This window comes from Lutjanus erythropterus, chromosome 3, assembly GCF_056507025.1.
Source record: "Lutjanus erythropterus isolate fLutEry1 chromosome 3, fLutEry1.hap2, whole genome shotgun sequence".
Classification (NCBI taxonomy): Eukaryota; Metazoa; Chordata; class Actinopteri; order Lutjaniformes; family Lutjanidae; genus Lutjanus; species Lutjanus erythropterus.
The window spans coordinates 38,322,346-38,337,530 of NC_139319.1; the positions used below are offsets into that span (position 1 = coordinate 38,322,346).

Here is a 15,185-nt window from a genome sequence, read left to right on the forward strand (position 1 = left end):
GGGACAAGTGTGTGCAGGTGTTGTGAAAACACATGAATGTTAGTTAGTGTAGCCCGGCCTACGGGCTTAACCAGCTCACCAATAGATAATGTTTAATAACCTTAATAATGAAAGAATTTAAATTTACTAAACATACTTAATTTCTGACATCAAGAGCATCACAGCTTGAAACTACTGCAAATATGATGAACACTACATCAAGGAGTGTGGGCTCACATTAACTGCATGCTTAACATGTGATATAGAAATGTGAATATAAATGGGTAACGGCCCATGGGGAGAGCTTGTGGTACCAACCATTCTGGATTGAGGTGCTTCAGAGCACACTATTACTTTGTGTACTATTGCTACTCAGGTTGAATGTACCCCTTTGACAAAACAACTGGCCCCAGGCTGGTGCCCCAGTAAAATTAGTTCAGAACCACCACTGTTGCACGCATAGTTATTTCCTATTTTATGTAAATCATTTCCTGTCTGAATTGCTTTCATTTTTCATGCAATTCTGTTGAACAAAACATCTTTTGGTGTGTTCATTTAATCCATAATTACTGGTGCCTCTCTTTCAGCCTTCTGTACAAAACTGGAACGGCCACTCGTCCCTTGGTTGTGAGATAGTCCAGCTGTAATTCTTACCTAAGCTGGTTCTGACGTCCAGTATAGTGCTGGCTCGTTTCCTCCTGCTGGCAGCTGGACATTTTAATTCTGGAAATTCAAAAGAGACTAGCTCACACAGAGAATCCAACATGTTTAAACCAAGAGTTGAGTTCTGCATGGTATCACTGATAAAATCAGAATGAGGTAATGGCTGGTTTAAGAGTAAAGTATATTCTTACAGATGTACAGGATGGCCTATCATTTATCACACACTTCTTAGAATTTACTACAAAAGTCCACTCTTCCTGTTCTGGCAAGGCTTTTTGAACAAAATTACTGTTCATGCACCACAGGCCATTTTCTGTGTTTCAGAGCTCTCTGATCAGCTGTTGATATTAATCTTCATGTCATAAACATATGGCCTGTGGGCCAGAATCTGCCCACCACAGATTCCAACTAAAATGAAATGAACTAAAACAAGTTTGATGCCTGAATTTAAATCATCAACACTGACAATTAAATTACATTCAAACTAATAAAATATTATGCATTATAATCAACAGATCAATCCCCCAGGGGTGCCAGTGGACGTCTCACCTAGGGCACGAAACTATGCAGAAAAAGCTCTGAGTGAGAGAGAGAATGACACAGAATGCAAGTAAATGAAAGAGATAACTAGTGAAAGAGAGAAACAAAACTTGATCTGCTTAAGAAATGCTTAATAGAAATAATAAAACCGTTCAATTATTTATTAAATTAGACACTGTGCTTGTTTCCTTAAAACATTCTGCTTGTTATAAGAAAACAAGCAGAATGTCTTATTTGGATTTTCCTTCAGAAACATGACAAAATGACAGTAAGCAATAAACATAACATGTGCGACCTAGTTTCAGACCAGTAGGAAAGGAAGGAGAGTTTGAGTGAAGAAGTGTCACCTTGTCTGTAGGGACTCCCAGAGTCCCTGTTGGACACAAACAGCAGCCCAGCATCATAGAACACATTCATGCTGTCCCGCCCTCCACCAGGTGTGCAGCCTGTGTCCTGCTTCTCTACTATATCCCATATCTGAGCCAGGTCACACACACACACACACACACACACACACACACACACACACACACACACACAGGTACAAACAACAAGTTTCATTATGATATGGCATAAGGAATGTCTCTATGTATATATATATGTATACATATATATATATATACATATATATATGTATACATATATGTGTGTGTGTGTGTGTGTGTGTGTGTGTGTGTGTGTGTGTGTGTGTGTGTGTGTGTGTGTGTGTGTGTGTATGTGTGTGTGTGTGTGTGTATAATGTGACAGAAACTTTTAAGCGTCAATTCTGAGGAATTCAAAGTAAACCCCTTTCAAATCAGTTTAAAGATGGACCTTTTTCTGGGTGAGGCGGTGCTTGTTGTTCAGGACGTAGACGCCGTTGTCAACTGCTACCAGTCCCACTGTGGCCTCTGGATCTCCTGTGACCTTCAGATCAAACATCTTGCGAGGTTCATATGATGGAGTGGGTGTCGGTTGTTCCAGTTTCAACTAAAGGAGGAAGGCAGGGCAATGAATGAGACATGCAGATTTGTATTTTTTTTAAAACAATTGGATAAAAACACATACAAAGAGCCGATAAAAATACAAATATTACTTTGTGTGTGATTGTATTGTTTGCCCACTTAAACTCCACTACATCAGTGTGGTGTGTCTCACCGAGCCCATGCAGGAGTCTTCAACATCCACCCAAAGAGAGTCTGATACCACTTCATCTTCATTTGTAAAGTAGTAGGCTACGATGCGGAATGATGGCAGCATTTCTTTGGTAATGGTGAACCTCATGGATATCAGAGACCTTTTCTTGTGTTTGCCATATTTCACCAGCTGACCTCTGCTCAGGATCTAGAGGTGCAGATTTAGACTTCAGCATTTATCTGACATGCAAACATGTCAACAGTAACACAGGTGCAAAACATCTCTCACCAGGTACGTAACGTGGCTTTGTGCATTGTCCGGCTTTTTGAGGTTGAGGCTGACTTTCAGATTGCTTTTTAGTTTTATCTCCTCTGCATCCACCCCTGTAATAATGGCATTTCACATTAAGTGCTAATTAAACACTGAAGTTCACGGTTAGTTAGCCAGCACTGCCACTGTTAGTCACTATTATACCATCAAATATGATTCAACAATGTTCCTCACCTATGTGGATGTAACTTTTGCTTTGGGTTTCATATGGGCGAGCTGTCATGGTGGCTGATGCTTGGCTTTCATTTGGAATATCAGGATCATTGGTCTTTGCCTGAAATTAAACACACAGATTATTTTAGGCCTACACACATATTGTTATGTAGTTATGTTCATGCGAGGACTCTTATGTTTTCAGAGTTCAGTTCATTGCAATTTAAAAACAATTGCAAATGGAGAAAATATCGCCACTTTGACAACACGTTTATAACATTCATAAATAAATAAATAATTAAATAAATAAATCACACAATTAGGGAACAGATTTGCCTTTTGAAAACACATACAACATAAAAAAGACATCCAATAAAACACAAGGAAACCAAAAAAATATGTCTTTGCTCCTCACTTGGACCTTTTCCACCAGTGCTTTGCCGAGCCAAACCGTACTGCACCAAATTGCATTTTCATTATCAATTTCAGCACACTGAGTGTCACCCATGATGGACCTACTCTGGAGTCGGACCAAAGCAAGCCTGACTCTCCTCCAAGCAGGCTGCGGTGACGTCTCGCCAGCCGAGGCCAACCTACGATGAGTCTCCTTTTCTTCCCCATGAACAAGCTCATGTGTGTGATGCAGAGAGAAATACTTTTCTTAAAGTCTCTTTATGTTCAGCTCTCAGTACTTTTGTAGCTTCTAACAGAGTCTTTATGTTTTGAAATGTAGTTCCTCTCCTCTGCAGAAAGTCACAGTTTGCACTTTGAGGTATCTGCATTATTTAACAGTTTCATATTTGCTTTCAGTAGCTGGGATAGGCTCCAGCCCCCCGCGACCCTTACAGAATAAGTGGTTACAGAAAATGAATGAATGAATATTTGCTGTTTGTCCTGCTTCATAATAAAGGCATTTAAATAACAAAACAATGGGTGACTTTTATTTATTTATGTTTTACTCTTTTTATTGGTTTTTCCATTTTATGAACATAAACAACAGAAAAACAAACAAACAAACAAACAAAAAACCCTCCCCAAACCGTAAGCGCTGCAACGTATATATACATATATATATATATATATATATATATATATATATATATATATATATATATATATATATATATATATATATATGTATATATATATACCAACTAGCTGCCCTGCTGAGTGCTTCTGCATCAATCTGTACACAAGGAGTAAAGGCGTGAGGACGCCCTCTTGTGGCGAGTCTGTGGACATGGTTACAGAGTCTGAGAGACATCTGTTTACAGAAACAAATTTACTCTAACAATATCTCTGAAAAACATCAACCCAGACTATATAATTAGAAAAATAGAAATGTTAAATGTGTTTTAGATTGAGCACAGCAGTGTGTAACTGGTTCAAACACAACTGGATCTTATGAACCATGTGTGTGCCATGTGGTGACAAAGGACTGTTATAAATCACTGTATAGTTTTGAATGAAGTGTTTCATTTTGCAAAATACCTGGAGTTCTACTACTTAGATGTGTGGTTTTATGAATTATGTTTAGTGTTTGAATAAAACGAGCCCTGTTTTCAAAATTGTGCTCAACATGTTTAATGAAACCAAAGCTCAGTTTCTCAAAACTCTGACCACAAAATGGAAAAGAATTAGCCATTTTATCAAAACTCTGCATAATGAAACAATGCATTGCATGCATCCAATGCATGCAACCAAGTTACGTCTTCTCAAAACAGATTCTTTGTACCAAAATGATGCACATAGCTGTCTTATGAATATCTCTGAGAGCATCAATTTAAACACTGGTGCAGTGAATTTACATATTCAAATGTATCAAAATTTGTAGAAAGTATTTCATTTCTCTTCTTTTTTAAAACAGGGCTCATTTTTTTATCATTTGATTAAAAGACTACACACAATTCACCCAACCACACACACACACATAGCAGAACATCTCAGATCCTTTGCAAAATGAAACACATCATTCAAAACTGTACATTTATTTGTAAAAACCCAATATTGTCACCATACGGCTCAGACATACTTCGAACTTTGAACCAGTTACACACTGCTGTACTCAGTTTAAAACACATTTAACATTTCTACTTTTTAAAAATGAAATAGTCTGTGTTTTTCTTAGAGATATTGTTAGGGTAGTGCTTCCCAAAATGTTTTTTGGCATGTCCCCTTTCAGAAGCTGAACAAAGTTTGTGCCTCACCAGCTCACAGTTTTTATCAATCATCAGGAATAATGAGGGTAGAGCCACTAAAAAAGATTCAAAATATTAACTTTAGTGAAATAAAATTCAGAAGAATAGACCCTTTTACTTGTTCATTTCCTCCACATAAATAAATTCATTCAGCTTTGTTTCACTCTAATTCTCCCCTGGTCTTCTGGCGCCCCCTGCAATGGCTCTGCCCCCCAGTTTTGGAACCACTGTGTTCGAGTTAAGTACGTGAACATATGGATCAAACACAACACAAAACAGTGCTGCACACTGATAAAAACATTATGTCTCCGTCTAAATAACACATAAACACAGCAACAACATTTGTGGAGGCAAAATAGAAAGTATGAATTACACAAACGCTCCGACCTACATTGTACTCAAGTTGTTTTTTTCACTGGTGGTCATGTTATAATATCCAAATTACTGTTGCAACAGCAGATCTGTTGAGGTTGGTCTGAACTCAGGTCAACCAATGTTGCACATTTGGTAAATCTGGTACAGGTAAACTCACCTGTTGCCTTTTTTATACTTCTCATGCCTGACTGGTGACATGGTGTTTGGCAATTTGCAAAAAGTGTGAGTCTTAAAATGTGCCTATAGTCGTGCAGATCTGGGTGGTTTTGCTCCTTGAGTGTCAGTTTTCACTGAGTGTTTTTCATTTTAGTGTGGAAGCAATCATAAAATATTTCTGTGAATATAGCCAATAAATATTGCATTGACTCAATCACAGTATTACCGTAGGTAATACACATTTGCAAAAGTCAAACAATAGGTCCACACACCAGAAACTGTTCCTTAAGACTTATTTAATAGTATCACCACATGTTTCGGGCACCAGCCCTTCATCAGACAAGACATAATAGACATTTGTGTATATGGGCTTACAGTAAACTTCACACTGTAAACTTAGAGTTGGTACTGTAACATTTCTGCCTGCACTAATATTCGCTTGCCACTTCCATTTGCCAAATCTGGCTTGAAAAAAAAATTAGAGTAAAAATCAGACACTCACCGTAATTGTCAGTAGTTCGGCACTTTCATCAGTATTGATAAAAAGCCTTGCCATGCCATTGGCTGCAGTCGTGCCCGATTGCTCATCCGGATCCACAATGACTTCAACATCTTGTGCAGGAGTGCCATCAGGATTAACAACTTCAACCTGCCATCCATGAAATGAGAAAAGAGTCAAAAAACATCCAACGACCTGGACTGGGTATTTCAGACATAAAAACATGTTCAAGACAATTTAATACTGTTACGTAAAGAGAAGAAATTCTGTCTGTAAATTGCAGCAGCTGTGCAGCAAATACAAAAATAACACCCTTTTTGGGGAAGATGAAAATTTGGACAAACTTTTGCATGGATGTAAGAAATAATATTTTTAAAAAGTAGATATTAATTTTACAGATATTATTTATTTCTATATTTCTTTATATACAGAGAGATTTTTTAAATATTACTTTGTAAATACAAGTTAATGTGTACATTACCAGAACATCAAAGGGCATTCCTGGTTTGAAGTATTTGGGCGTGCTCCTGAAGTGGATGGTGTACGGTGATGTCACAATCTGGATACCTCTCAACTCTGCCTCCACCATTTCACTACCTGTGCCGAGATATATGCACATGCACACAAGACACGAGCGCACACCAATTATCAAGTACACTTTGAAATTTCTTCTCTTTCGTCTTGCTGAATTATTTGTAGCCATTTAATAAAACAGTGATGCCACATACATAATGTTACTATCCAGAGACAATGTCTGCAATTTCTTTCTCTCTTCTTTGTGAAATTTTGAGATTAATCTAATTGCACTTAATCTGAGTCTGATGATTCAGAATGATTCACACAGTGTTATGCAAGTTCACACTTAAAAGGAGCTGGCTCAAAGTTCACACAGATTGAAATGAACTAGTTCACGTTCAAAGTTGACAATTTGAATGAAGCTCACGGTTCCAAAAATGAACTAGTTCAAGTTCATTTCTCCAGTTTTTTTCAAATCTATTTTTAAAAAGACGCTCCTCCAACCAGGAACACTGGAGTCTGATATCAACTAAGTAGCGCATGATGTTCATGTTTTAATTTGAAGTCCCAGGATTATTCATATCTATAGTTATTAACAAGAACAATTCACAACAATTTGTGATTTTTTTTACACTACAGCAAACTTGAACACCAACATACTGTTGAAATTTCCATGGGTAATTGAAATCCTGACTTTCAAGTACATATGGAACATCCCATAATACATGAGAACTGCAGGAAGATGAGGAAGGAGACAAGACAGAGGAGAAGCTCAAATATAATGTGGGTTTATCAGGCTGTTTCTCACTTTAACACAATCTCCAATCTTCAGTTTAGTTCATACACTTCAGGCTGCATGATCAAACAAAATTGTTACACCACGCTGACATTTCTGTCTATATTCACACACTCTCTCTCTTTGCTGTGATCGCCCTTTCTGTTTATCAGCTGATGATGTGAGCACCATTATCTGTCTCAGGAGTGAATGTCACTCACATCCACTGACTGCAAACTGATCCGTTCAGTTCACCGTCGACAAAAAATATGAGCATGTTCAATGAACGCCGCTCTTTTGGCGTGTTCGTGCACAACACCGGATTCACAAATAATCAAACACCCTGACCACTTTACAAACACAGTCTGTCTTTCTTACCGCTGTCCGTCAGCACACTGACAGATACGTATATGGAACTTCCCACCAGCTCGTGGATGTTTTGGAAGGTCTGTGTGATGTGATCTCTCCTCAGTGTGACCTCTTCCTGATCTTTTTCAATCTATTGTGACAGACAATTTAAAAAATTCATCTTGATACACAGTAAGTTGAGTAAATGTTGTATTAAATGTTATAAATCGGTCTGAAGTTATTAATATGCAGCAAATGTGTAAAAAGGAAAAAGAAAAAAGGACAGGCTCACCGGCACTCTCTGAAGAGACCCTGGAAAGCTCCTTTTTTGACCCTCGTGTATAACCCCAAAAACTACATAGGCCACGCCATTCACTCTTTCACCAAACAGATACCTAAAACCACAGAAAAAGGCTGCATGGTGAAGTAAAATCAGACAATCAAAATATAAAAGGTCAAAATAATAACAATAAGGATATTTCTTTAAAGCTCCTATAGCTGAAGGCAACTTTTTAACTTGCCATTCCAACCTAATAGTTACAACAGTTGCACTATCTAGGCTTAAGCCTTCTTCTTGCTAAGACCAGGTGTAAATCTTATATGTTTTCAGGAGCAGGAATAAAGTCAAAATCTAGCCCAAATAATAAATACACAACCTGTGGTCATGAATACCTTCTACTCTGTGCGATGAACACTCAAAGAGATGTCTTATTCATCAGAACTGTGTGGAAAATTAAAGTGATACAGGTGGGAAATGAGTGATATTCAGTCAGTCATAACATCAGGCATAAGAATTAAATACCATTTGCAGAATTTACAAAAAGGCTCAGATGATAAAAAAAATTTATATCACAATAAGACAAAGTATTGCAGGAAATAAACTGCAGTAAATAGTTGCAGTAAACTGCAGGATTTTTAAGGAAGTCTGGGAATATTGAGGTTACTAGTTAAATGGTGACATCCGTTGAAACCGGTTGCTCACTAACATCTGTCCATCTATTTTATCATTTATGTCCTCCGTTATTTTTCTCAAAGTCGTCTGCTTCCTATTTGTTATTACAGTGGACTGCTCTAGTAATTTTCTTACTCGATATGAGATGAAATCGCCTTTTGTTTATCTTTGATCCTCCAGGGGACAATTTCATACAGATATTTTAGACTAGTCTCTAGTGTTCGACTAGCCTTAATTTTGCTCATAGATTAGTCTATTGCAAGTTAGAGCATTTCACAAACATAAAGACTGACATAACTGTAAGCCAAAAAATCAGTCATTTTACCCTCAGGCTGACTAAGGACTAAGCCCCATGTTACCATGGTAACAATCCGTGCCATCAACTGACCAGTAGCACGCAACAACAAAAAAGAGGAAAACGTGGCTCATAATTTGTAATAATAACACTGTGATGGAGACAGAGCAATTATGTCTTTGAGTCTTGAAACATATTTTTATATATTTTTTGAACATCTACAATACTCTGGTCAGCAGTGGGATTGACACTGTTTACTGTCACTGACATTTTTTTCCATATCAGGTTTTTTATTCTATTGTTTCACTTTTCGCTAAACTTTCCAAGTAAAATGTCCTCGGCACTGCTGAGTTCCTCCGAAAGACACATATTTTCTGCTGGGGTAAACAGACCTGAGCCTGAGCCTCCCTTAAGGGAGACCTTAAAATACAACTTACGACGCATGTGGCGCTACGAAGGCTCTGGGAAATGGGGCCCTGACTGGTTGGCTGCAATAACTTAGTCTGCCATTTTTTTCATTTTGAAAAAGGTCTTAAAATACCCAGAATTCATTGTGCCATAGTCTAACTTAAGATAGTCAAGAACTAAACAACTTTGTGCAACGTATGAATTTAGACATCTATCTGAAGTCTGACTCTCTGCCACAGTGAAAGTCTATCTTTGTGAAACCAGCTCCAGAATGTTGCCGCAGATTAGAAATGATTAGCTACAAACTGGCAGGACAGCAGAATATTGTTAACAACATATTCTAGCAATGCACGCTGCTAGGCAACAGCCATAGGCTTGTGGGCATTCACATGAGCACGCATTGCTAAGACCAGGCGTAGTTAAGACCAGGCTTAAGTCTGGTTGGTGCAACTGACATAAAGTCCTTTCTAAAGAGTGGTCTAAACTTAGACTGACTTAGCAGTTAGGACCAACTTAGTAAAGACCAGTTGGTGCAACCCACTCAGCATTTGGAGCATGTGGTGATGTGTGAAGGGGTTATAAGGAAAGCGAAAAGAGACACAGTCCTGAGGGGCTCTGGTAATGGTTGGGGATGTTACTGTGCCTTACTACTATCCCGTATTATTGTAAGCTGTTTTTTAAATCATCTGGAGGTGTCAACTACAGCTTAACGTTCCACACATACGTAGCTTTGATGTTGATGGTGAGCTCTGTGCTGTCCACATGGAAGAAGCTGCCCGTCGTTGTCAATTTCACCTCAAAACTGGGCAGCACTGAAAAATGAATTGCATTTTATTGTGTGTTCAACACTGGGTTAAAAGTAAGCGAAGGTCTTAAATAACATTTCATGTCAAGAAGGACTCACCGTATTCTTTGACCTCAAACTCCGCAGAGTAGCTGTGCTGTGGGTTGTTCTGGAACTTCGCCACCAACTTCCACACTCCGGGACTGCACACAAACAAATTAAAAACTTCCACCAGAAGCATTCAATAAGCAGAGTGCATCTCCACCAAGCAATAGATGGTGAAGCACCTCGTGCCGCCACAACTCTCAGACGCAACCAGTGGAGATGTGCAAAGTTTTAATTAAAATGTGACGACATGTCCAAACTTTTTTGAATTTAAATATTATTTATTTCGAACATTTTACTTAGTCAGAACATTACAACATTTAATGTTGTACAAGATTGACTCTGCCAACCTTTACTATTTAGAGCTCCCTAATCCTTCAACCTGTAATGGCTATTGATATGATAATTTTAATAAGAGTACCAATTCAATATTTTGGTACTTTTGTTTGGCCCAACACTCTAAGGGCTGAGATTTATGACCTATACTGCAACCAGCCACCAGGTTGCGATCGAGATGTTTTGGCTTCACTTTTGGGGAGCTGTCATGTTGTCCATTTTTGTTAATGCTCTAGATATAGTATGTTCTCTGCCTTTTACTAATGCAAAAAGAGGAAAACTGACCACTAAACAACATAGTGTATTTAGCAATTGTAGGTAATAAACTAAACAATAAACAAATAAAATACTGACCTGACCATTTCAGTGAACTTGTGAATTCCAGAGTACATGCCTGATTTCAGAGAGACTTGACCAAGTTGTAAAATGATGCCATCAGGAGTCTAGAAATAAGCAAAATTATATAATCACTGACAGTGAACATCAGCGTGCTACACATCAAATAAACTTTCTTTAAATTATTAAAACATCATATTCTGTCTACCTGCTGATCAGCTTTTAACACTTAGTTTTATACCAAATGAACAACAAAGATTTTTACGCCTTTATTCATTTATGTAAAGATTGTCTATATACAGTCCATAGCTTGACATACAGTACATATTCAAATATATTCTGCTTGTTCATAACTCAACCCCAAGAAGGAGACATGTCCTTTGGTGGGATGAGAACCACTGAACGGATTTGTACTTCCACTGACATCTAAATGTATATAATATTAACTGAATACAACCCATTTATGTGATGAATTGTGTGTTTATGACAGATACAGTAAAATACCTCAATTTCAGTGCTAATAGAAGCTTCACTTGAGCTTCCATCAGTCCTCTCCACAGGCGTCATGCTGGGTGTCAAAGCAAATATCCGGTAATTGACTGCCAAAGAGAAAACAAGATGGAGAAAGAGCAACAGCTTATGTTACAGCAGGACCACTTGCCAAATCTTAATTCTAATTAAATGTATTAGTTGGGTATTATTTCAGTATATATATCCAGTCTTTTAGTATCATCTATCATGCTAAATAGAGAAAGAAGAGAGAAAGAAATGAATGATTGAATGAATGAATGAATGAATGAATGAATGATATGGACCCAAGCAGGGGTTGGGGTGGTCCAGTGGGGCACTGACTTATGCAAGGGTGGTACATACTGTACGTACGTCATGCCACATACACACGTGAGAGTGACATTAATTTCTCATATCTAAACTAATTACTATAATTTTTTATTTAAAAGATAAATAGTCCTCCAATCGCAACACAACAGAGTGGCACCATACAATATCATATAATTCTTCAATCTTTTATTCTTTATTCCTCAAAAATAAATTCTACCTCATAGACTCATAAATTCATTCTCAGCATTCCACCATAAAAAATAATTAGTATAACAGTAGTATAATATAATAATATATACTTAGTAGTATAATATAATAATATATAATAAGTACTTTTTGTGCTGAAATGATGACATATTTCCTGATCACTTTATTCCAACTTTTTTTTTTTGTTGTTGCTATACTATTGTCTTTTACACCACACAACTATATCACATCATTAGGCCAGAAACACTTTACAAGTGTAGGTGTTTTCTCAACAGTTATATTTGGACACACCGACACTGTTGGGGGTGTAGAGGGTCTTGTCAGTCTGGATGAAGATGTAGCCAGACTGGAAGGACACTAAGACGACTTTCTCCAGTTCTACATCAGGGAACTTGGCTGTCAGGAACACATACTGCTTCATGCTGGGATCCTTACTGAAGTCTTCAGCAGGGATCTGAAACCAGCATGTAAAGGCACAAACAGTGTTTGAGGAGCAGAATGAGTATATCTCATAATCATATATGGATGCGAAATAAAACTTTTGAATCTTTCTGTGTCTCCTCTTGTTCGCGAATCTGTAAGAAAGTTGATTACGTCAGATAAGGTGATGAATGCAGGTTATCCAAACAAAACTTCAAAATAGTAATGAGACTAATGTTTTGGCAATGGCATCATTGGCAGTGGCAACATAAATGTATCTGTTAGTATTTCTACATTACCGTAATGTGTGCAAGGTCCTGGAATTTATTCGCCTGATTAAGGATCACAGATGTTAATGCCAGCCTCTTGTTTTTGGTTGGATGGTTCCTCACTATGATTTCGACCGTAGCGTCTGCTGTAACACAGTCAAGACACTCCACAAAGATGTTTTCTACTGTTCCTACTCGCATCAAGTTGGGGGCAGACATCACCTTCCTGCAGAGCAGTGGTGAGACAGGTACAAAATATAGTCACTGTACAGACACTGAAAAACATAATTTATTCATATTGCAGACACTTTTTTTTGTTATTTAACTTCATTATTGACTTTTCATTACAAATGCAAATGCACAACCAGTGTGTAAATATATATGCATTGCAAACAAGTTTAAGTCAACATTTTAAGAAAGATAAGCAAACCTGACAGTAACAAGCAAAAGAAGAAAAAAGAGAAACTTAAAAGAAACTGAAAATAAATAGAGACATCTAATCGCCTGTTGAACCTCCCCCAGTGTGATGCATACCCCCAGCCTCTCTCTAGCCAATTCAGTCAGTGCCGGTAAAGTAGTCCTAGACAGAAAATTTTGAAAATCACTACTATCCCAAGAATCTTGAGATGTGTATAATTTTTGATAATATAATTGGAAAACGTTATTTATTTCTATAGTATCTGTTAAGATTTCCCCTTTCTCATTCTGTATTGCCGAGATCAAAGTTTGAGCTTCTTGTTGTTTCACCCTTTGAGCCAATAATTTCCTGCCCTTTCACCCTGTTCATAATGTTTTTTGCCTACATCTAAACAATGAAAATTCTGCTTTTCTCTTCATAATAGTGTTTAATTCAAATTTTGCCTTGCTTAAATTAGCCAATAAATTCTGGTCTCCTGTATCATATTGAAGACACTTTTGTCTAACGTGCCATATGAAAGAGGTACTATCTTGGCTACAGTAGAGCAAGAAGAACCCTTTCATATTAATTTCCATATTCCACCTGACCAGCTTTGTGGGATGTCCATGAAGTAACCTAAGTGCATAGCAGATGATTAAATGTTTATCATTATTATCATCCCTGCCAGGGGATCATGCGATCGCTTCCATGTGTGCAAGTGTGAGTATGTGCGTCATGAACAGATTTGCCTCTATTCCACAGCTAATCTCAAAAACTACTGAATCGATCAGCCAGCTTTGTGCACATTCATGACTGTATACTGAAGGACCTCTGTGATTCAGAATTTTTGAAAAACCTGGTAGTGGATGGCCAGGTAGCTCAGTTGGTAGAGCATGCGCCCCATATGCTGAGCCTGTCAGTTCTCTGCAGCGGCCATGGGCTCAACTTCTGCCTGTGGCGGCCGTGGCAACAGGCATTGGCTCTGTCTTCCAGCTGGCGCGAAGCAGTGGAGTACAGCTGTCATTGCTTGTTTCTGTAAGTTTCTGTAAGCAGTTAATGTACTTGTGCTCCTCTGTGCGTCCACAGGCGTGTTGGTCTCAAAATGAGTTGTGATCAGGCACATTGCCGACACATTACTATTCTGAGGAAGCAGAAAGTAATGAGCGACCACTGGCCAACTAAAACCTGGTCTGAAGTCAGTGGTCCAGTATTTTCCAGACATTTAAAGGATGCATCATGCAGACAGTAATGAACCCACATGGGCAGGTTCACAACACACACATACTCTGGTTCTAGAGCACTGCAGCTAATCAGGCCATACAAATGAACCTTCTGACTAACAGTGGATTGACTGCAGGTGGGTGAAACAAGGTGGAGCTGTGTGGGCAAAAGAGAGAGACGCTGTGCCGATTTACGCGTGGATCTGTAACTTCAGTGACTGTTTAAATCCAACAGGATTGTTGTTTGGGAACAAAACTGAAAACAGCCTGTTGAATGCAGGTATTGTTTGACTGGAGAAATTTCAATACTACTTGGTACTGGGTTATTTCAGTCAATACCGTAAAGGTATTTAGTACAGATATCCAGCCCTACTGATCATTAAACTATCATTTAAATGTCAGGCAGTGCCAACTTTCAAGGGGATTTCTTTACTTGTGTTGTATTGGCTTTATCAATTTACTTTAGTTATTGAAGAGGCTGCTTTCAGTAATTAATCTGTTGTCGTGACATTTCCATGTGCACTGTAAAGTCACAGCAGTCATCCTTCTGTGCCTCAGATCAAACATGTTGACCACAGCACAAGAATTACTGTGTTAATTATGATATAATTACATATATATATTTAATAGGATTAAATGATGAGGTGGTGAGATTTTACAGGTCAAAGGTCAACTTCACTGCAACATCATAATGTTCAGCTTTTAATCAGTTCTCCATACTCCTGTAAAAATAGTCGCTAAGTAAAGACAGTATGTTTCTCTCTGGACATAAACTGGAAACACATATATGTATGATGTGAACTTCCATTTTGCCAAAAAACACACTTAATAGCGTTTATTAAATTCCTTCAAAGTTACAGGTCGATGTACCAGAAAGTTCCATGTTAAATTCTTGCAAAGACTTCACATCATACATTACATCAGTCTGGACAGACATGGATGTAAAATGTAACTTGACCGGTTGGTGA

General features: G+C 38.0%; 1 protein-coding gene across 1 annotated transcript in view; it reads right to left on the reverse strand.

Moving 5' to 3' along the window:
• LOC146330527 (complement C3-like) overlaps positions 1–15,185 on the reverse strand; it is a 36,898-nt gene that overhangs the window by 20,481 nt on the left and 1,232 nt on the right. The window contains exons 2-17 of the mRNA XM_084716087.1: positions 12,631–12,826; positions 12,203–12,365; positions 11,369–11,463; positions 10,883–10,971; positions 10,208–10,290; positions 10,028–10,115; positions 7,941–8,043; positions 7,679–7,799; positions 6,491–6,606; positions 6,013–6,159; positions 2,803–2,902; positions 2,587–2,681; positions 2,320–2,505; positions 1,996–2,151; positions 1,530–1,659; positions 634–702 (exon numbers count right to left, since the gene is read on the reverse strand). Coding sequence (XP_084572213.1) covers positions 634–702; positions 1,530–1,659; positions 1,996–2,151; positions 2,320–2,505; positions 2,587–2,681; positions 2,803–2,902; positions 6,013–6,159; positions 6,491–6,606; positions 7,679–7,799; positions 7,941–8,043; positions 10,028–10,115; positions 10,208–10,290; positions 10,883–10,971; positions 11,369–11,463; positions 12,203–12,365; positions 12,631–12,826 — 1,937 coding nt within the window. The remainder of the gene's footprint in view (positions 1–633; positions 703–1,529; positions 1,660–1,995; positions 2,152–2,319; positions 2,506–2,586; positions 2,682–2,802; positions 2,903–6,012; positions 6,160–6,490; positions 6,607–7,678; positions 7,800–7,940; positions 8,044–10,027; positions 10,116–10,207; positions 10,291–10,882; positions 10,972–11,368; positions 11,464–12,202; positions 12,366–12,630; positions 12,827–15,185) is intronic.